The following is a 24,072-nucleotide window of genomic DNA, read 5'->3' as shown; positions in this document are numbered from 1 at the left end:
CTCAAAAAAAAGAATTAGCTGTAGCAAAAATATACTATTTTAATATATTAAAAGACCTATTTTATTATTTTTAGTATATTCTTTTACAATATAGGAATACCATACATTATATATTCTATTTTTTTAATTCAATACATTCAGATAATTTATTCAATACACTAAAATAACATTTAAGAAACCTTCTGCAATTTATTAAAAATAAACAAAACAAGACATACCCATTTGGTACTACCACCCCACAAACCACCACCACCCACACCTCACCACACCAGATTAGAACCCACCACCACCACTACCACAACCACTTGCCAAAATCAACCAACCACCACTACCACATTTTGTGCTAGACATTTGATTGTGAAGTGCAAATTGTGATTTTTGTTTGTGGATGGGCTATAATGGGTTTCAAGGAATCTTGGTTTTGATGGAAATAAGAGCATCTCCAACAGTTTCAGCAAATTTTTGTACTGTTTGGAGAATGAACAGTGACATTTAGCTTTTACCTACTCACTTTTTCAAATACACTTCCAACAGATTCTCTATTCCATTCTCTATCTCATTTAAATATTATTTCTTCATTCATTGTTTATTCTTTTTTTAATCGTCATTTATTCTTTTTTTAACAATTATATTTTTCAATGAGAAGTGTTATGTTCACAACATTTTACGTAATACTTTCACAACAAAATTTATGTGGAAAGTTGTTACTAGTTCTAATTTGAACCTACCACTGAAATTATTTTTTTACTCGCCAATATTAATTAATAACAATCTGTTACTTAAAATTTATTGTGAAAATATTGTGGTAATATTTTTCAATTAGAATTTTTTTTATTTTTTATATTATTTTTCTTCCAATCATTTCATTTTCATCCACGTTTCCTTTCATTTTTCTTTTTTCTTTTTCTTGTTTTTCTCCTTCACACAGATGTCCAGCCCCCTTCTTTTTATTTTCTTTTTCACCTCATCAAGAACATTCCAGCATCTCTTTGCTTCACATCAGAGAGAGAGAGAGGAGAGATCGGCTTGTCGTCTAGTCACCGCTCCAGCGACGCTCCAGCCGCCGCTCCAACATCTCCAGCGTCGCTCCAGCATCTCCACCGCCGCTGGGTCAGATCGGCTTGTTCTTTCTTTTCTTTTCTTTTCTTTTTTTCTTTTTTCATATTTGCTTGTTCTAATTCAACTTTATTTTAAGAATTGGATTTTGTTTTGTGTTTAAATTAATTTTTTTGCTCATGAACAGGTCTCTCTCTTTTCTCTTTTTTCTTTTTTTTTTCTTTAATTTTTCTGATTTCATTTGGTTTAAGAGAAAAAAAACAGCAACGACAACAGGGTGAATGAGAGAATGAGAGAGAAAAAGAAAAAGAAAAAAAGAAGCAACGAAGAGAATGAAATAGAAAGAAATCTGGAGGAGAGAGAAAGAATTAATATAATAAGTAGCTGTTCTAATATTTTATTCAAAAAATTCAATAGCTAATGAACAGTAGTCCATCAGGTCTAATGGGCTACTGTTCATTAGCAAATTTTTTTTTTTTGAAAAATAGAGAAGTTGTTGGAACATGAACAGTAGAGATTTGGAGCAAATATTCTCTATATTTTGGCTATGGATGGACTATTGGAAATGCTCTAAGGGCGTGATCTGGGAAAGTCTCATTTATGATGGATCTTCAAAATTTTCAATGTTGCTTTCATTCTCATGGAGGAAAAGATTTGATTTTTGGTGATCATTTTGTCAATGGTAGTTCATGGTTTTTAGGAAGTTTGGTTTTTAGAGAGGCAATCAGGGACATGAGAGTATTCATGTTGGTGAAGCCATATTTTTTTTTTTTTATCTATTTTAACATCTTATTTTATAAGACTTAACACTGTCAAAATCAATGGTTCTATATTTTTTAGTATTTTATTTAAATATTTATTTTTTATTTTATATTTTTATTCTTCATCTCTTTCTTTCTCAACGATCACAAGCCACACAAATCGGTAAAACCCACAAACACATCAACGATCACAGGCCACACAAGCCACACAAACCACAGGCTGATCAACGATCACAACCCACCACGACCACCACACCCACAACCCCAAGAGTCTATCACTGGGCTGGTAGAACCTACAAAGCTAGAGCTAACATCTAAACTAATCAACTTAAAACAACAAAAATTTTAAAAATCAAAAGAAATCATTTGTAATTTAGTTTCATTTATGAATATGCCAATATCCAGCAAACCACACGGCGACCCGCACCGACCCACAATTCCAGTAAACCGATTTTAGCAACCCATAATCCAGCAAACCGATTTCAGCAATTCCAGCAACCCACAACCACAATTCCAGCAAACCACAACCACCAAACCGATTTCAGCAACCCACAGCGACCCACACCATGAACCCAGCAACCCACATAGCAACCTACACGATGAATCCAGCAACCCACCCAAGAACCCAGCGAATCTAACAACCCACTCATGAACTCAATGACCCACCCATGAAGCCACATTGACCCACCACCGTGAACCCACCTACGAGAGGGAGATGAGGGAGGCACGAGAGAGAGAGAGAGAGAGAGAGAGAGAGAAAGTAAAAAAAGAAATTGAGAGGAGAGAGAGAGAGAAGAGAATAAAAAATAATTTTTTTTTTATGCCTTCTTCCTACAATAAACTGCTATTCTTGGTAGTTTACTACAGCTAGAAGGAAAGAAGAAAAGAAAAGAAAAAAAAAATTGCATTTGGCTCCACTAAAGTTGGGTACTAATTGGAGTTTGTGGTGTTAAAAATATCAATTTAATTTTTTTGCACTACCAATACTAATGCTTTAAGGAAAGAGAGAAAAAGAAGAAAGAAAAATGAAGAAAAGAAAGGGGGCCCACTAATGAATAAAAAAATAATAAAACTTTTACAATGGTGTACAGTGCGCTCTTAGATTTGAGATTGCACTATTCATTCATACCAAATATTTTAGCATTTAGAATCTCCCATGTGAGATTTTTTTGGTATTCGGTGTGCTAAATGCCAAATATTTGACATTTGGCATACTTGATGCTAGTACTTTAAGAGCACTTGTATCAGTCCTTCTATAATAGAAAAAGTGCATTATTTTACACATTTTTTTCAAAATCTACCCACATTAGTCCCTTTATAATGTTGTGCATTTCCAAAATTGCTACAGGAACCGTGCATATTTATACAGTTATCGTAGCTTTCTATTTGATTTTTAAAATTTTTTTTCTCTCTCATCTGATTCTCTCTCTCCCCCTCTACTCTCTTTCTCCTCTATCTTCTTGAATCCAACAAAAACTTATACAAATCATCAAATTCTCCAAATTTATTTTAAATATAGATCCCAAATTCATCAAACTCTCTCCTAAAATAAAATCATCAAACCCATATAACTAATCAAACCCAAAATGCAGAAGTAGTGGTAGAAGAAGAAAATGCCAAAGAGGAAGAAGAAGTAGCAGCGGAGAAATCCTCTTGAAATTTGCCCAAAATGACTGCTCATAGTAGTGGAGAAATCTGTCCAAAACCATCACCCAAAATCAAACCCAACCCAAATTGCAAACCCAAAATCACCACCCATAGTCAAACCAAAATTGAAAATAAAGAAGAAGAAGAAGGAGAAGAAGAAAAAGAAGAAATAAGAAAGAAAAGAAAGGAGAATGAGAAAAAGAACAGGAGAGTGTTAAGAGAAAAAGAAAGAGAGAGTGGTGTGCGTTAAAGGTTGGTGGGGTCGTTAGTAGGTGTGAAATAATAAAAAAATTTGAGCAAAATATTATTGAAATAAAAGAGAGTGTAGAATAGATAAACTGATTTGAGTGTTTTGTAAAAGTGATGATGTAAAATAAAAAAAAGTAGGTTCTTTTTGTAAAACAGATAAATTTTTAGAATTATTGATGCAATTTCTCTAAGTAGATCATTTAGATAGGCTTGCATAAAAATAAATAGAATATTGAGATCGAATAAAAATGTTAAGTATTCTTGTCAATATATATAAAAAATGGATGAGAGATATGTTTAAGTTGCACCTAATATAACTTTATAAGAATTACATTTTTTTTGGACAATTGATATATATTACATCAGGTGAAAGAACACTCAAGAGAATGTCATAATATTTCCCTAAAAATTAGTAATTAAGTCATTAACTCTTTTTATTAAAAAAAATTAATAATAAATAATAGCATTAACTCTCTACTCTTTTTCTTTTTTTTTTGATAAATAATTAATTTTCTACTCTCCATCATCATCTTCATCCTCTCTCACATGGTCTTGTGTTCTATGTACTTTCATGCTCAACCATGGAAATTATGGGTGAGTTTAGGAAACAAGTGAAAGTTTTTATTATTATTTTAAGTCTGGGTGTGTTTAATTGCTTCGCTCATTTGCTGCCACCAGTGAAGCTGTCACACCTCAAACTCAAAAAGGTCCAAAGTATGAGAAAAAGAACCATAAAAAATTGTAGGGGATTTATTTTTCCTCGTGATAAATATAGATAAACATACCGATTTCTCCACAATATAAGTCAGAGCTCTATAACATATTTACAATGATACAAATACAAATCATGTGCCTCCAAAATACATGAATTTATTTCAAAACTCCAAATAAATCAACGCAAGATCTATCGTTTTAATGAATGAAAACAATGGCCGTTTGGTCTTTCTTTGGTCTGGTGTTGACTCCAGGCCTACCCTAGGTGCTGACTCCTAATGGTTTCCCTGCTTGGTGTTGACTCCAAGCAAGGCCTAGGTGCTGACTCTTAGGTCATATCTTTTATTTTTCCGTTATTTCAATTTTGTTCTGGTTGTCCTGCGTTAGTTTTGGTATCAGAGCAAACACCAATCTGTTGAAGCATCACCGCAGGAAAGAACCAGAAAATATCACCCACAAAAAAAAAAAAAAAAAAAAAACCCACAAGATCAACACCCACCGCCTCAAAACCCATCAACCACCAGCCGCCGAAACCCACAAGATCAACACCCACCGCCCCAAAACCCAACAGCCACCAGCCGCCGAACCCATTATCACGTCGACCACCGTCATGTCTCGTGCCGCTGCTGCCTTCCTTGTCGTCGCGCCACCACAGTTGTCAACCCCTAGCCCCGCAAGCCCATCGCCGAGCAACCTTCTTTCAATTTAGAGATTCCGCTCTCTTTCATTAGTTTCTGTGGTTTCTTTTTCATAAGTCTGTACTTTGAGTCCGTGTCTTTCAATTTAGAGTCTTTCGTTTGACTTTCTTTTAAAGTCCGTGTCTGTAGCTTCTTCAATTTTAAGTCCATGTACTGTATTTTATTATTTTGCAAAAAAAAAAGAAAAAAAGAAAAAGAAGAAGAAGAAGAAGTCTTGTTGCTGCCAGCCCATTGCATGTATAGGCCCCAAAGCTGTTATCCACAGTTGCTGCCAGCCCGTGACTATAGTACAGTAAGTTGGCCACTATCAAGGAGAAAATCACAGTAGCTATTTGTTGAAGCACTATTTTAGAGAATCATGGAAATATTAGAAGCACCTTATTTTGATGGTTATGAAACTTATCCACGAGATTTTGTCAACTGGATGAATGGGATGGAGCGATTCTTTGAGCAAGCAAATTTTGCAGATAACATAAAGGTTAGGTATGCCAAGTCGAAGTTAGTAGGTAAAGCACAGAGGTTTTGGGAGAATCTTGAACGTTTCCGCTATATGGATTATGAACCTGCCATTACTATGTGGGAAGATATGAAAGAAAAGCTTTGTGATGAGTATTTGTCACCATACTATCGAGCTAAGTATCTACCCCAATCTTAGTGTGGTACTTTTCAAGTTGAAGCAAATGCGATGAATCCTCATCCTCATCCCATATCATGTCCTCAGTGCACTTTTGAACAATCTACCAAGGAATTATCTACTAGGAAAGCAACGGAATTAACTGTAAAGCCCATGAAAGAGATTCAAGATAGGATTGCTCAGATGAAGCAAATGAAGACTCAACCTGATTCAATTGGGAAACCAAGGATAATTGATCACAATGAACTTATTGCTGCCCCCATAGAAGACAACATTGGTGGTGATATCTTGGTCATGGAGAATCCTCCAGCAACACCAAAGCCTAATGTTGACATAGACGTACATGCCTCGACAAGTGTTGCTTTAACAAGCGTGCAAGGAAATGAATCTATTGAAGAACAGCAAGGTGAAAAGATGGCGCCTAAAGAGAGTATTGTGTTAGAGGGTGAACATGATGTGAAAGTTGAAGTTGTTGAATGTGCTTCTGATCAACCCCCCACAGTCCTTGAAGATCTACATCTTGGTGAAGTCGAAGAGGTTGAAACCAAAGTGCTTTCTATGGCTCATAAGGTTCAAGAAGAGGTTATACTGATTCCACACATTGATTTTATTATTCCAAATGAGTTTGATACGGTAGAATTCAAGGTTTTTCTTTTCCCTATGCTCCCTAAGGTGATTCCAAACTTGAAGCAAGTGTTGTTTGTTAGCATCCTAATCCTTCAATGCTTTAAAACTCGAGGTCGAGTTTTCTCCAACCAGAGGAGAATGATGCGGGAGATGAAAGAGAATTATTATTTAATATTATTTATGTTTGTAAGTCAATTGTATTTTTATGTTTTAGGTCCTAGTAGTTTATTGGGCGTTTAGTATTTTAATTTAGAAGTAAGGTTATTTTTGTAATAAGGCAATTAGGGTTTCCTAGCCAGCAAGGGTATTTTTGTAATAAGGCAATTAGGGTTTCCTAGCTAATTAGAACTAGGGTTTAGTAATCCTTTATAAACAACCTATTGTACTCCTTGAGGAAATAGTTGATATTTTGATGAATGAAAACAATGGCCGTTTGGTCTTTCTTTGGTCTGGTGCTAACTCCAGGTTTACCCTAGGTGCTGACTCCTAGTGGTTTTCCCGCTTGGTGTTGACTCCAAGCAAGGCCTAGGTGCTGACTCTTAGGTCATATCTTTTATTTTTCCGTTATTTCAATTTTGTTCTGGTTGTCTTGCGTCACTCTTGCAATTGGAAACAAGGACCAAGCTTTGTCTCCTTCACAATACTTTATGTCTGCAACTTGATGCAATAAGGTGTAGCCATTTATATTAATCCTTGAAACTAATCTACATTTCCTTATCACCATCATCTGCTCTAAGCGGTCAAAGATTTCTTTCTGTCGGTGAGCAACGGCCACATGCAGTATGTTTTCCTCATCTTTGTCGAGGTGCTCAATTGCTTGAGGGTGCGCTTCAGTTATCTTGTCAAATATTTCTACTATACCTTCGCTAGCTGCAGTAAGCAATGGGGTACGTATCTCATTTGGAGTGCAACGATATTTTCTCTCCCTGCCATCTCCTGCTACTTCAATTTTGAGCGATACTTTTTCTTTCCCTTTCTTAAGTTTTAATCCTTCATCAATGTCACCGAAGGAAATTTTCTTTTCTTCTACTGTGTCTTTGTGGGTTTCAGCCCACGTAGAATCCGTCTTTACCAGTAACTTGGTGAGTCTTAGAGCTAATGCATGATTTATCTTCATTGTCCAAAGTTCCTTGATATCCTTCGATACTATATAATCTATATATGTGGCTGGCTGTTGCTAACATGCTCAAAGCTCAAGCATGGCTCCATGCAACCATATAATACCTATGGTATTCTTTTTTCATGGTTTAATTTTGCTATGGTATTGAATTACTGCTTTGCCTCAAGTCTCACATCTTAAGCTTGGCACTTTTTTTTTTCATCTACATTATATATATTTTAATTCTCATCAACAGACATTATATATTTTGAGAAGCTTTGGTATTCTTTTAATTCTTCTGTTACTCCATTTGGTTCTGGTGAACATGTCGGATATTTGAAATAGGTACGTTTGATTTTGCGCCTGTGATTGTTTTTAATCTTTTATGTCGAATTTTTTATTTGCTTTCATATGTGCCTGAGATTTTTTTTCTCTATCTTATTCCTTTGTTATGTTTAGGATTGATTTTCTTTTGAGTATTTGGGTTAATCTCCATATTTATATTGACATTGTTTTCGTGGGTTAAAATTCTACTAATTTTTTTTTTTTTTTTATTGTACATGGTAGATAAAACATCTCTATTTTTTTGGAGAAAAATCAAAGCTACAACCTATGTCTTCCAGCCTAGGGAATGATAAATTTTTATTTGGTATGTTATATATAAATTTGTTGAATTTGGTTTGGTTTTGAAATAGTATTTGGGGATTCTATAAATTTTGAAATTTTAAGTCTTGGGGTTTTTGGTATTTGTGTCTCAATAGGTTTTTTTTGTTTTCTTATTTAAAGCTATGATTTTTGGTTGATTAATTATTTGTTTGGATTAATTTTAATTAATTATTTATTTGGATTCAACATAAAAGATAATGGAATTAGGTATTATAATTTTGATATTGTTCCATGTTTTGAATTGTCTATATTGTTATAACTAAGAGAAAGTCATATTGTTACTCAAATTTGAAACTTGGTGTGTCTTCCTATCAGGGTCTTTGTTTATATATTTACAGTTTATATTAGTTTTGAGTGTGTGTGTGTGTGTGTATAACTATTGAGAGTTTTGCTTTATTAATTTAAGAATTGTAAATTACTTTGTAGGTTTTGGTAACTATACACTTGCAACTCAATAATGTTTAATGTTAGACAACACTTCTAAACTATGGAAAAGTATAGAAGTTAAATATTTCTTCATTTTAAAAAAAAAAATATTACTAACTAGCAAAATGTCTATTTACTCATTGTTGGATTTTTTTTCAGAGTCAATAATTTTTCCGTGCATTGCACGGATTAGCGACTAGTATATATATTGTTCACATGAGAGAGAGAGAGAGAGAGAGAGAGAGAGAGAGAGAGAGAGAGAGAGAGAGAGAGAGAGAGAGAGAGAGAGAGAGAGAGAGAGAGAAAACTAGACTAAAACAATATGGATTAGGACCCTAGTTTTTAGGAAAAGCACATTATGGAGTTCAAGTTTCGTATATTTATGTATTAATTTAAATATATATGAAAATATGATAATAATTTTATTTAAATAAATGGTGTTTACAATTAATCTAACCCACCAATTTAAAATGAATGAGTAAGATTATAGGAATTCTAACTTCATTGTTTCATTTTTAGCTTCTACAAATAGAGTCATGACAAGTGAAAAATTGTGTGTAAAACAGATATATATATATATATATATATACACACACGCACATACATATATATACATACATGTATGTGTGAGAGAGGCTTTATTGATTTCTTCTAAAATTATCATATAAGTTTTTGAAAGTTCACATTTTTCTATAGAGTTAGAAATTGTAACTATATTTTCTGGAATGGATTAGGATCCTAGTTTTTATGAAAATCACATTATGGACTTCAAGTTTTATATATTCATTTTTGGAATAATTGGCCGCAATTTTGCCATGTAGTAATTTAAAAAAGATATTAAAATATGTTAATAAAAAAATTCAAAATTTTTTTTGGTGTTTACAATCTAATCCACCCATTTAAAATAAATGAATAAGATTTTAGGAATTCTCCATAAAAAAGAAAAAAAAAAGATTTTAGGAATTTTATAATGGAGTTATCTTTAAAATTCTAAAAAATGCAAATTGTACTGTAAAATGTTTATAGATTGATGTGTCAATTAATGCAATTGGTGAAATTCAAAAAAATGAACGTTTTAATTACTTTTTTTAAAAAGATTGGGAACAAATTAATTTGAAAACTTTATATTTAAAAATTTGTCATATTCTTAGTATCACTCATAAATCTAAAGAATCTTAATCCAAAAACAATTTCAACTTCATTGCTTCATTTTATCTTCTACAAACAGAGTCATGACAAGTGAAAATTTCATGTAAAACATGTGTCCCATTTTTCTATATTATAATTATTTTAACTTAAAAAAAAGATTATTCGAGTTACAAATTTTGCAGAAACCAAGTTACTTTAAACAAATTAGAACTCCCATTTTTTTATAATTACAACAATCTAACGTTAAATAATCTTTTTTAGCAAATTAGGTTTGATATTTTCTAAAGACAATTAATTAATTAGACGAGTTCTTTTCTATTCTCTAACTTGATGTTATTTATTTATTAATACTTACTGATTAAACATTTATCATATATAAATATTTCTGTCAAAACTTTCTATGCATTAGATGGGTTAGTTGCTAGATACAATTACTTAAGGGCTCTATATTTGGTTCCCTAATTAAATTCAAAGACATGATTGCGTTGACCAATAAAAAGACAATATTATCTTCTCCAAAATTCATTGTGCATAATTTATTGGGGAATATAATGTATTGCACCTGAAGAGTGACCTTCAGCTATGTCCCTCCACAAGGCACGATATGTGTTGGATGTCTCTGTAATTTTACATATAATACTTGGTCAAAAGCATATTTCAAATGAATAATGTTAGGGAAATTAATTTTTTTTTATATAGTATTTTTCAAAACTTGTTAAAATGGAAACTCAAGTTACTTTAAATTCACGTGACTCCATGATTAACATAATTTTTATTATGCATTATTCCCAATCATGTCAATAATTATTTAAAAAATGGTGAAAATTCTGTTTCACTAGATATTGATTTTTATTTTTATTTTTATTTTACTCATATTTTGATAGATATAATGGGGAGGATGGATTTGAATCTTAAATTGTCTTCATTGAAAATAATAAGAGGTGTTGATTTAGCAGCAAGATCTGGGCACTATCATTTATTTTTAAAAGTATACAAATCAGGAATATGAGCAAGTTTTTGAAGGAAAACTATAACTAGTAAATCACTAGATACTAAGAAAGGATAAAGCCTAGAGAATGGAAATCCATCTTTTAAGCATTCTAGTTGTGAATCGATCTACATTGCACCCGTTAATGTTTCCATTTTTTTTATTTTTAATAGAAACAGGAAAAAACTTTCATTGATGTTGCAACCGTGGGTGTAATACAGAGAATTTGGAATTCAACAAGTGATAATGTTTCTTTTTTGAATGTTTTAGACAATGTTTCGTTACTCTAAAAATAGGGTGTATTCTATTTTCATTTCTTATTTTCTGTGGGACTAGTATGGAGTACGAAAGAGGATTTGTATTTATATATATTAGTATGTACTATATATATGCTCGTGCTATGATTAAAAAAAATTATATGTAAATTAAAAAAAATACTATAATATAGGAGTAATTAAAATTGAATAATAAAATAAACAAAAAACATAAAAAAAAAAAACTAAAATTACTTAAAGTTATATTTAAAACCAAGATTTTTATTTAAAAATATAATAATATTGATTAAAATAATAATGAAACCCTTTTTTATTTTTATTTTTGAAAATTTTTGTATTTAGTTTTAGTTAAAGTACTATTCTAAATTTCTTGAAATTTTTTAAAATAGTTTTCCTAGAGTAAGTTATGTTTGTAATTTTATGCATTTCTTTATAAAGAGTTATTTGGAGCAAGACGAGTGTAGATTTGTGTTAAAGAAATAACAAGTAGTTAATACAAGTTATAACTACGACTTAACTTTTATTACATAATACATGATGAGTATGACTCATGGTTTTAAAAATCGGACCGAACCAACCAATTCAATTGGGAACCTAATACCAGTCCGGTTCAATAAAACCAGTAAAAATGGGGAATCGGAGGCAAGTCCAGTTTTACCTCCGGTCCGGTTTTTAAAACCATGGTATGACTAGTACACTAACATGACATATATGACTATACTAGTGATACCCGGATTGAGTTACTCATGTGATTAGTAAATATTTGGAGCGAAAATTCCTTTTGTACATACTTTGTAAAAATTTTTAAGATCACAACCATTATCCGCATCATCATCATCATCATCATCGCTGTCTTTATCCTCCATCTGGCTCGGAAGCCCTGCAATAATAACATGCTTACATTAATTATTATTATTTCTATTATGTTTGTTCTAATGTTCTAAAGCATTCTAAGAATATATGCTTAAATGGAGTCGCACATAAAAATATTTCTGCAGTTAAAGAACATGTAATGAAAATATTGGACGACGACATACAATAAAAGAGGATTTTCTTCAGAATGCCAATGTGGGATGAACTCCGGAAAGCAGATGGCATTTTCGCTAGCAGGTGAAGACACGTCAGGTTATTTGTTTCCAATTTTTTGGCAAGTTCCTTGTGTTTTCCTAGTAACCATATAGCGGTATCTGCATGTTTCAAGATACAGCAAAGTTATTTGATTCTTTTTCTTGAAAAAAAGGATAAAGCATGCTATCTATGCTGCAATAAATTTTGAATATGAGAGAGAGAGAGAGAGAGAGAGAGAGAGAGAGAGAGAAACCAAAGTGTTGGCCAATGACAGCAATATGGAGAGTGGACACTTGGTCCTTTCTGCGAAAGTGATAACTTAAATTTGAATCCCCAAATTTTTTAGCCAAAAATTTGGCCATTTTTATCTGACCGCAGGCAGCGGCCCTATATAGAGGGGTTTCACCAAGTTGGGTTCGTTCCTCGAGTAGCGCTTTTAGTCTGCTGCTTCCACAGGCTTCGTCTGCACCAGAAGCCGCCTGCAGTTTCTTAACCAAGAATTCTGCAGTGTCAACTCTGTTAGTCGTGGCCACCTCGTGAAAAGTATTATTACCGTGTTTGTTCGTCTTGTTTAAGGCTTCGAACAAACTAGAGGGTGAGGTTGGTAGTAGCTGAACCAAATGTTCAAGCAGTTCCTTTTCTTTACTGTATGCTGCAATATGAAACGCAGTGTCGTTATCAATTGTCAAAGGGGAAAGGAGGAGCCCGGGATTATTGTCGAAGAAACGTTTCATGTCGTCCCAGTCTTCCCTCAAGGCAGCCAAATAGGGCTCCTTTATCCCTGCAAACCTTTCCTCTTTCCCATTCTCTAAATCTCTCGCCATCTCTCTCTCTCTCTTAATTAGCTGCGTGGATTAATTGGGTCTCATACCATCATTGTGACTATGCTCTGTTTTATAGCCTGCTATCAATTATCATTCTTCTAAGAGACTGTGGAAGAGTATCTACATTTTTTATTTTGGCTGAAATGGTATCTACTTTGCGTAGTTTATTAATAAAACTCCGCAAGCGCTACAAGAGTAATATAAAGCCTAGAATGATACACTTTTTTCAGAAAAAAAATGTACAATTGTAGCCTTTGTTCGGGGAATCAATTATCATCCTTCGAAGAGACTGTGGAAGAGTATCTACTTTGCGTAGTTTACTAATAATAGTCTGCAAACGCTGCAAGAATAATATAAACCCTAGATTGATACACTATTTCACAAAAAAAAAAATGTATTTCGGGGATTTTTGTAATGAAAGACTGTTACGATTATTTCTTGTACTGAAAGAAATGTACTATGAACCTAAATCTAGGATCGCTTTGCCAGTTGGTTCATGTTGTCAATAAAACTTTATTATTCGTACTTGAGTTTTTGCATGAAGTTTGCACCATATTTTTATCTTGCAAATGTCATCGACGAACAATAATGTGAAATTTTAGTGCAAGTCTGGACTGATGAGCATCATAGTAAAGAATTGTGGTATGGTATTGGATTTTTGTTTTGTCAAAGCACTCTTATGTAATAGATCTCCATTATCGTGGGATGTGGGTGCACCAGTCGTAAATCGTTATCAAACTAAGATTCAATAAAACCCATTGTTGGAAGTTATAAAATAGGGAAGATATTTTTCTTTTTCTTTTTTCTTTTTTAGTTGAGAAATAGGGAAGAGATCATGTGTTAATTATTCAGCCAAAATTAAAAAAAAAAAAAGGTTCATCTGTCAAAACTTATAGTATTCTAAGTATGCACTTGGCGTTTGATTATAAAGTAAATCTTAGAAAATATATTACTCCCTCCGTCCCACTTTGTTTGTCCTGTTTGAAAAGTCAAAATTTTGAAGGGAACATCATTTATTATTTTGTCTACCTTCTAAAAATGTTTAAGTTTTCAAAACTACCCTTATATAAATTTATCAAAAAATTGAATTAGTAAATTAATAGGGGTATAATAGGAACATTAGTAAATTAATGACTTTTACTTTTAGAAACAGGACAATATTTTGGGACATCCTAAAATGGAATAGAGAACAAACAAAGTGGGACGGAGGGAGTAGTGTTTTTTATGGGGCCCACCTCATATTTACAAGACTTGTCAAACAAGTTCCATTTGGGTCGGGTTAATTGGGTTTGAGTAAAAAAGGGGATTTCCTAAATGGGTTGTGAATGGATCAGGTCAATTTGGTTATTGGTTAACTTGTATTTTTAAACATGCAATAAAAAAAGATAGAAGATAAAATGATAAAAATAAAATAATAACAATTAAGATGATCAAATTATTTGTGTCCTACTTTCAATACAATTAAGAATATAAAAAAAAATTAAATAATACATAAATTCTAAATTTTACACAATTCATAATTCACTAATGATATCATTGCCATAACATAAAAGAAAAATACTAAATGTCATGGATCATATTTTTTTTAGTATAATATATTGTCACCATAAATTCTAAATGTTGTGGATTAATGCTAAAAGTTGAATTAGAAGCGATTGTACGTAGATGATTGAATTGATTTTTGGTCAAAGTTAGAGAGTGCAATTTTCATTTTTGATTTTTTTAAAAAATTTCTCTCTTTCTTGCGAACCTTTTCTCTTTTTTTCCTTCTTCCTCTTCCTCTTTTGCCTCCATCTAAGTTCCTCACTCTCAAACCCTAAGCCTAGCTCCCACTCCTCTAATGGTGTTGATCGTTGCTCCAACCACCATGCAGTGTGTCTAAGGTTCCAAAAAACTTTACCTCGATGGTCACCAACCCTAGACCTAGCTCCCACCATTGCTATATGCTAGATCTGAACCTCTGTCCTCGCTTATGTAAGAGGTAGTTAGTTGTTAAGGCAATCATTACTATGAAACTAAAAACTTGTTAATAAGAAGGTTGATTTTTTCATTTACGTGGGAATCTCTAGGTAAATGATAGGGTTTTGATCTTTTATAATGTGGATTGGATCTGAACTGTGCAATTTATAGACCTAAATTTTCTAGACTCGTATGTAGAATGGATCTCTATTGTGCAATTTGTAGATTTAATTTTTCTAAAATTTTGTATGATTACTAGTTACTACTTTAGTTTGTGTAATTTTGAGTCTCAATGAATACAGTTTTGACCAATGAGCTCTGAAGTCAAATGGCATTTCCTTTGCTTGTTTGAAATTTTAAGACATGCTTTTTCGCATTGAAAATGGAATGTAATATTTGGATGGTACAGTATTATAGGTACTTGGTGTTAAAGGATAAAATTCGGGGTAGCTACTTTGGAAGGGTATCTACTTTGCTTAGTTTATTAATAGAAGTTCGCAAACACTACAAGCATAAAATAAAGATTGAATTAGATACTCTTTTTCACACAAAATGTAGAAATGAAAACTTTGTCCCGAGATTTTTGTAATGGAAGATTATTATAATTCTTTTCTTTGGATTTGGATCGGGTGGAATTGCTAGGGTACTGCACCCAGTGCAATTACTCCATTCTTACAATTTTTTTTCACAACTTTTACTTTTTTACTTTTTTTTTCCACTATTTATTCAATGGTTGTGATTAAAAGTTGTTTTTATTTTTATTTTTTAATTTTTTATAAACCCCTAGTCTTAGCTATTGAGAGCTATTGCTTCAGGTTGTACCCAAGTTATTATACCTAATCTCACTCCCTTTTCTTTTATGAAAGAAATCTAGTACGTAAATGTAGGATGGAGAACCGATTCTCCATTTGTTTCATGTTGTCAACAACACTTTAATATTCTCACTTGAGGTTTCGCCTGAGGGTTGCACCATATTTTTATCTTGTAAATGCCATCAAAGAACAATAATTTGAAAATTTTAGTATAAGTCTGGATTGGTGAGCATCATATGAAGAATTGTGCTATGGTTTTGGATTTTTGTTTTGTTGAAGTAGTCAAAGCACTCTCATGTGATAGATCTCTATGATCATTGGATGTGGGTGCATTCGTAGTAAATCGTTATCAAACTATCATTCAAGTTTGGTAATTTCCCTTTGGATTGGGTTAGGTTAATGAGTTTGGGTCCAATTTTTGCAGACTTACTTGCATATCTAGCTATATAATATATTTTAAAGTAAAATAGAAACTCAATAAATAATGTGGTTGGAGTATTCATTAGTTGATTAAGTAGTGAAATCACATTTTGAATTATAATGATAAGAATAAGTGATTATTAAATATAATATAATTAGGCCCAAATCGATGTCAGCTTTTGGATTAAGAGAAATGCTCTATCCACAACATTTTTACAATAAATCTTGGATGACAGGTTGTTACTAGTTTTAATTTAAATTTAAAATTGAAATTACTTTTATGCTCACCAGTAACAATCAATAACAAGCCTCATAGTGTTTATTGTGAAAATATTGCAAACATAGCATTTCTATTTGGGTTAAATGGTGCAATATATTTTGTGTTAAGTTTTAAATTAATCCAAATTTTCACACTAAAACTTATTATTAATTAAACTATATTCTACAATGAAAAACGTTATCATGTTTAAAATCTAGTTGTTTCTTTTTTAATATATTTTTGCAACAACTTCGTTAGGTATTTATTTAAAACATATAAACATTAAATGAATTCATTGCATTGTCATAACAAAAATTATCTTAAGAAGTAAAGACTAATTATATAAAGAGTTTAAAATTTTATTTCCCCCCTTTAAAATGGAGCAATCGAGAAAGAAAAATATTTTTACAAGTGCTCTACTATAGGAGTTGACTTGTCAAAGATGTTTGAGTAGATGTGTGAGGTAAGCGGAGTTCTGAACCTCTCCTCATTGGGGTCTTGAGATGCCTGTGATGATAGTCGAGTCCTTTTAGCAACTGGTGTTGATGGATCGTCAGCAACAATGTCTTTACCCCTGGAAGATCGACGAGACATCTGCAAGAAAATAGGCCCACAACAAAGAACCAACAACAGTACCACACAAGATAAATATCAACATGATTCGATGCAAATAGAAGTGAAAAAACAGAGATTTCAATACATAAATACAAACTTAAGATAGTGCAGATCCAACCAAACTTCCATCAATACTAAGGTGCACAATATGACAGGTGCAGCAAAATGGTGATAGTGCAAAAAGGCATAGAGAGACAAATTCAAACAGAACTGTCAATGAGACAATTTACCATGACCATGATATGCATACAAAGACAGCATTCGAACATTAAGAACAGATATCATAAAACATACCACATAAGATATGAACATGGAAAAAAAATTTCAAAATGAAGGATCAGCGCACCCAAACTAGAGCACAGGGCTGTGAGACACAATATTCAGAAAAGGAAGTTATTTTAAAGGAATACTTTCAAGATGCCAACATCCACACGTTATGTTAACATAAAAGCACAGTAAACCAATGCCGTAAACCAACATCAACACACAAACAATTGAAGGAGCAAGTCATATAAATACCAAACCCATTGAACAAAAGATTTTCAGAATCAACAACAGGAAAATATCAGAACAATGAAAAAAAAAAAAAAAAAACACATTGTGACCACTCAATATGAAAACAGATGAAATCAATAAAAAACATAACAAGTCATACCCATTACACAAAGAGAGGGATGTTTCGAACGCAATATCAATCCAAATGGGAAGAAAAACATCCATGAAATAGGGAAAATGAGATGAGGAAAACAAGACCCATACCTTTTCTTGATGATTTGGATAAGGAATGAAGCACCAATGAGGTTTGAAAATGGGTACACGGAGTGTTTGGGAAGGAGACAGTTGAGAGAGAAGATGACCAGTCACAAAAGTTCGAAGGAAAAACTGAAATAGATTTAAAAACTGCCCCTATTTTTGCCAAAACACGCTTTTTTTGCGACTGAAGTGAGTCGCCACAAAGTCGCCAGTTCAAGCCGCCAAAACACTAAAAGAAAAAAGTTTGAAAAAAATTTTCTAAGTGTTTTTCTTGACTGGAAGGTCTACCCGCGAGTGAGTCGCGAGATGAGCCACGAAAATCTCTGAGTAATCCTCGCGACTAGACCTTCCACTCGCGAACAAGTCGCCAAAAATGACCCGCAAAGATGCGACTGAGGCTCGCGACTTGACATACCCGCGACTGAGCCGCCAAAACAGGGCAAAACAGGATTTTTGAAATATTCAGATTTTTTAAACAAAATACTTTCCAAAAACACCTAAAACACTCAAAAATCTTTTTGTGTTTGAATTAACAAAGATTGAGTATGTGAAAACACATTTCATCAAGTACAATCACACAAATGAATATGGTATTTATTAAACATAAACTTGTGTGTTGTGTGTGGATATCAACAATGAGATAGTCCTTAGTCTAATGTGAAGTTTCAATGATCAATTCAACCAAGGCATACACAATTAGCACTAGATCATGTGATCCATCTCAATTATAGAAATATGTACATATGACCTCCCACAAAACTTGATAACATATCTTGGAGCTTTACATTTGACTCCACTTTCAAACATAACATATTATCATTTTGATCTTTTGAGACAATCACCTCTCATCGTGAGAGTGATATTTGATATTTCACTTTAAAGATATAGCCTTTGGCTTTTTGAATAAACATTCACTTTAATATAAGGTCGCTTACCCTTTTTCCTAGTCGAATACTAGAATGTGCGACAGGCTTTTGCAGCTCAATATCTCTTTTCATTTGGAGATTTATATTTGGTGAGCTCTTCTTAGCAAAAAAAAAAAATAAATAAAGAGTGGGAAGATATATAGACACAAGTCTATGCAAGTCTCAAGATCATCATAACCATTCACTAATCATTCATGAAAAGTTTGAAGATCTATTTACAACAATCACATGGATTTCAAGATTTCTCCCCCAGAGATATGAGTGCAAAGAAACAAGCAATGCTTGATAATGCACAAAGCTATTAGCACAAAGGTATAAGGCAAAACAGGTTTTGAGACAAAAACTCAACAATGTCAATCAAACTTTTTGATTTTCTAATTTTTTATGTGATTTTTGGATTTTTGATCACCTTAAGCTTGTTTCATATGCATTTCATGTTTTTCTGCTTACAATGATCATGGTGCATTGTTGTGTTTCAGGAGTTTCATGTTCTTATGATTCAAGTGTTTCACAGCTTCTAGAGTAAGGTGTGAGTGAGTTTTGTTCAACTGTTCCCAACTCACATGTTAAGTCTAGAGTCTGTTTTAGGGTTTTGTCACGGAATAGCCAAAGGGGGAGATTGTAAGGTTGAATTTATTCAACCATCTAATTGACTTTATTCCGTGCCAAATTTGCTTGTATTTCAGCATCTAGTAACCCTGTATTTAGGTGGGCTTGTTGTAAGGGTAGTGAGTGAGATAGAGTGAAGTTTGCTCAAGAGTGTGCAAGAAAACAGAGACTCGCGGCTGCAAGCCACCAGACGCAGCACACGTGCCAAGCATGCCGGAAGGTGAACAGTCATGCTAGCTGGAGCACTATAGGACAAAATAGGACAACTGGCCATACGGTTATCTTGCGACTGGATCTCGCACTTAGTCAAGTCGCGAGGTCAAGCCGTGAGCCACCCCTATTTTGTAAATCTTGACGTTTCACATTCCTCTCCTACTCCAGTATAAATACCCATTTTACCCACAAATGTAAGAGAGCTTCCAGAGAGAATTTTGAGAGAGAAACCCTAAAGAAAAACAAGATTGATTCACCCATAATCTATACATTAGAGTCTCTTCAAATTCCTCAACTCTCTTCCTCTCCATTGTCAAATCCTTGAGAGGCATTTTACCAAACCTTGTTCTCACCATATTTATCACTGTGAGAGAGCTGTTTGGATTTCTGGGAAGCAGTTAGGAAGGAACCAATCTTCATTGGTTGATGCTATGGTCTAGTAGCGGAATCCGGGAAGTTAGAAAAGAAAAAGGTTCGGCGCAACCTCGTTGGAGCAAGAAGCTTGGAGGGCTTAGGTGCACTGGGTAGATTAGGCTTGGAGGGTCTATTACTGTCCATGTATCCCAACTATATTTTCTAGTGGATTGTTTACCGCTTGGAGGGTGGCGGAGAGGTTTTACGCCGAGGGCTTCGGTTTCCTCTTCGATAACACATCGCGTGTTGTCTTTGTGTTTGCATCTTCCTTTCCTTTTATCTTTGCCTTTTATTATCTGCTGTGGGTTGTGATTTTGATTTGTCTTAGATAGTTTATCCAATTCTATATTGTAGCTTATGTTCATTTTCCGCACACTAGTTGTTTGACATAATGCTTGAATTGGTTAAGTTGTAATTTGGGGGTCTAAACGTTCAAGGGTGTTTATACACATATTTGAACTTTCAAAATTTAACCCTCTCTCTATTTATAGTTTTAAATTGAACATCACATAAGTGACTACAATGTCTCACATCTTTGTATAATGAACATCCCTTGTATATTTAGAATACTGAACCCATTCTTTTATAGAAATAATACTTTTTCTCCTACATAATTGATGGATCACTCTCTTTTTTTTTTATTATTTATTTATTTATTTATTATTATTATTTTTTTTTTTACAAGATAGTATTTCTACTCTAGCTTAATCTAAGTGTATATGTGTGTGAAATTCTCTCTTGGAGACTTGAACTCTGACCCTTGCCCTTTCTTCTCCCTCACACCCTACAAGCATTTATACTTGTGGAGTGACCACCGCACTAAAGGTGCGTGGTATAGATAAATCACTCTTGAACTATACACTCACGTAAGGAGAACAATTTATGTTAATGTTTCGTATTCATATCGTATTGGCGGGTCAAGTTAAAGTATTAATGTTCTACTATAACTTTGACTCATTTAATAACAATATCAAAAATACTCTAATATGACCCTTTTAGTATGGAAGTTGACATGACATGATCTGTGTAATAGGTTTAATAAATGGTACGTGTTGGACACAAATATGACCCACGTGAACCTGTTTAATAAACATATTCTATTAGTCAATGACCCATTTCAACCCATTTAAAGAATATGACACAAAATGGTTAATATGTTTTTATATTTTGTATGCATATAAATTATTATAAATATAAATAAATATGTTCTACGCAAATTCTATTTCTTAATAACATCGATTAAACTAATAAAGTACTAGTAGAATGCGAAGTAAAGGCTTTTTTCAAACATAATGAAGTTTCACTCAAATTTAATTATAAACATATTAAGAAAGATAGAATTAAATTAGAGAATTTTCCTTGTTTTGGATAAAAAAGTTAGAGATGTTAGTTAATTAGACCCCTGAAAATATAGATTGTTTAATCTAATTTAAAGTCAAGTTATTACTTAGTTCAATTAACCAGATTTAGGTTAAACAAACATCAATCATATTACAAATAGTGGAAAAGTAAAAATACAAACGATATGATGACCTAGGAAAACTAATGGAATCATCTAGTTTAAAGGTAAAAAACTTGGGGAGGATTTAATCTAAAAAATCCACAAGGCAACAATTTACTAATAAGATGGAAGTTTTTATAATAGACTTAACCCTAAATCTACTACTACCTCTTGTAGTACTTATTCACGTGACCATACACAGCTCCAAATTCATGGACTCTTCTATTATTAATCTGTTGCACACAAACACTCTAGTTTGTGATGCCAAGACCACCCTTGAAGGTTTAAATCTCTAGCACCTTTGATAACTAGTGATGGTAGCAACTTCTACAATACCAGATCTTGAAGTTCTTTAAAGAATAACACTAGTAGAAGATTTGAGAGAGTTTTGGGTACAAAAACATTATATCTACAATAGGAGGCATAAGAAGCACTCTTCTCTCTCTAAAACCGCCTTTAAAATGTGCCTTAGGGTTTCTTTAAATACCAGGAGAATTAGATCTGAAACCCTAATTACTTAATGGGCTTAATGAGCTATTGGGTTTTAAATAAATTCTGCAGAAACGCATCTCGATTGATCAAACTTGGTATGTTTCAAATTTCATAAACCTATAGTTTTCTTATTCTTGTATTTTAACTTGCAGCACCTTAAGCATTGTCTAATTATACCTATAGACTTAGGAATCTATATCTACATAAGATTGTGTTAATGGTTTGCCAATTGTTTAAAACTTTTAGAAACTAACAAGAGACTTTAAAGTTTTAATAAGAACTTATTTAAATTCTTTTATCTATTCAGTTCTATATTTAAAATTTAAATTTATGTTGGATAAAAACAATATTTATTTATGAGTTAAATAAGCTCATGTTAAAATAGGTCAGCTCATCTTGACATGAATAATGAATCATGTCATTTCATGTTGATTGCGGGTAAAGCAGCTCAAATAGGAAATTACCTATTCATTAATTAATCATGTTTGGGTGGATTGACTTGCTTTGACCTAAGTCCATTTATAGTAAAATTTTGACCCAGAAAATATGCGGATCATATTTGTGGATTGTGCCAAATATTACTAACTCTCTTAAGATCTAATTTTATATTTGATATAAAAGTTTTTACCCCATTGTAGAGAAATCTTTATGGGTTATTGGTGTAGGTACAAATAAATATTTTCTCTATTTTGTTGTTGTTGTTGTGTGTGTGTATTTTACTTTATGTGAAACAAAAGATTTTTATTTTGAAGTGAAAGTTCAAATAGTGTATGAAACATCCTTGAACGTTTAGACCCCCAATAACAAAATTACCAATTCAAGCTTTATGACAAACAATAAGTGTGCGGAAAATGAACACAAACTATAAACAGAATAGGTAAACAATCTAAGCCAATTAAAATCACATCCACAGCATAAAGTAAAAGGCAAAGATTAAGGGAAGAGAGATGCAAACACAAGGACAACACAACGATGTGTTATCGAAGAGGAAACCGAAGCGCTCGGTATAAAACCTCTCCGCCGCCCTCCAAGCAGTAAGTAATCCACTAGAAAATGTAGTTGGGATACATGAACATCAATAGACCCTCCAAGCCTAATCTACCCAGTGTACCTAAGCCCTCCAAGCTTCTTGCTCCAACGAGGTTGCGCCAAACCTATTTCTTTTCTAGCTTCCCGGATTCCGCTACTTGACCATAACATCAACCAATGTGAAATTGGTTCCTTCCTAATTGCTTCCCAAAATCACCAAACAGCCCTCTCACAGAAATGGATATGATGAGAAAATGTTTTGGTAATAGGCCTTTCAAGGATTTAACAATGGAGAGAAAGAGAGTAGAGGAATTTGAAGAGTCTCTTATGTGAAGATTGTGGATGAATCAATCTTGTTTTACTCTAGGGTTTTTCTTTCAAAATTCTCTCTGGAAGCTCTCTTTCTTTTGTAGGTATGAGGGGTATTTATACTTGGGTGAGAATGGAATGTGAAGAGTCAGGTTTTTCAAAACAGGACTAGCTTGTGGCTTGGCCTTGCGGCTTGACTGAGTTGCGAGATCTAGCTGCGAGATAATTGAATGACCAGTTGTCCTATTTTGTCCTGTAGTGCTCCAACTAGCATGACGCTTCAACTTTTGGCATGCTTGGCACGTGTGCAGCTTCTGGCGGCTTGCAACCGCGAGTCACCCGTGGGATCTAGTCGCGAGTTTCCGTTTTTCTTGCACACTCTTGAGCATTTCTTCAAACTATCTCACTCACTACCCTTACAAGAATCCCACCTAAATACAGGGTTACTAATTGCTAAAATACAAGCAAATTTGGTACGGAATAAAGCCAACAAAATGGTTGATTAAATTCAACCTTACAATCTCCCCCTTTGGCTATTCCGTGACAAAACCCTAAAACAGACTCTAAACTTAACATGTGAGTTGGGAACAGTTGAACATAACTCACTCACACCTAACTCTAGAAACTTTGAAGCTTTTGAATCATATGAACATGAATCTCCTGAAACACAACAATACACCATGATCATTGTATGCAGAAAAGCATGAAATGCATATGAAGCAAGCATGATGTGATCAAGCAAAGATGGAGTCAAGAAACAAATCATGGCTTGATCAAACAATTAATCACTACAAGGTAGTGACCACAATGCTCATTCACACTTGGAATGAACACTTGGACATACAAGCTAACAAGAACAATGCAAGTCACTTGTATGCCT

The 24,072-nt window shown here is 33.2% G+C and overlaps 1 protein-coding gene across 1 annotated transcript; it reads right to left on the bottom strand.

Annotated features, from left to right (window-relative positions):
• Positions 1 to 11,571: 11,571 nt before the first annotated feature.
• Positions 11,572 to 12,907, bottom strand: LOC115991058. Its single transcript, XM_031114806.1, has 4 exons — positions 12,311 to 12,907; positions 12,027 to 12,176; positions 11,781 to 11,869; positions 11,572 to 11,583 (listed from the first exon to the last, which is right to left on the bottom strand). Exons 1-4 carry the CDS (start codon positions 12,879 to 12,881, stop codon positions 11,572 to 11,574), a joined length of 822 nt encoding a protein of 273 aa, XP_030970666.1. The 5' UTR covers positions 12,882 to 12,907.
• Positions 12,908 to 24,072: the final 11,165 nt, after the last annotated feature.

The sequence above is a fragment of the Quercus lobata genome, chromosome 5, assembly GCF_001633185.2.
Source record: "Quercus lobata isolate SW786 chromosome 5, ValleyOak3.0 Primary Assembly, whole genome shotgun sequence".
NCBI lineage: Eukaryota > Viridiplantae > Streptophyta > Magnoliopsida > Fagales > Fagaceae > Quercus > Quercus lobata.
Note: the sequence above shows the minus strand (reverse complement) of the source record. Positions and strands in the feature narration are given on the sequence as shown.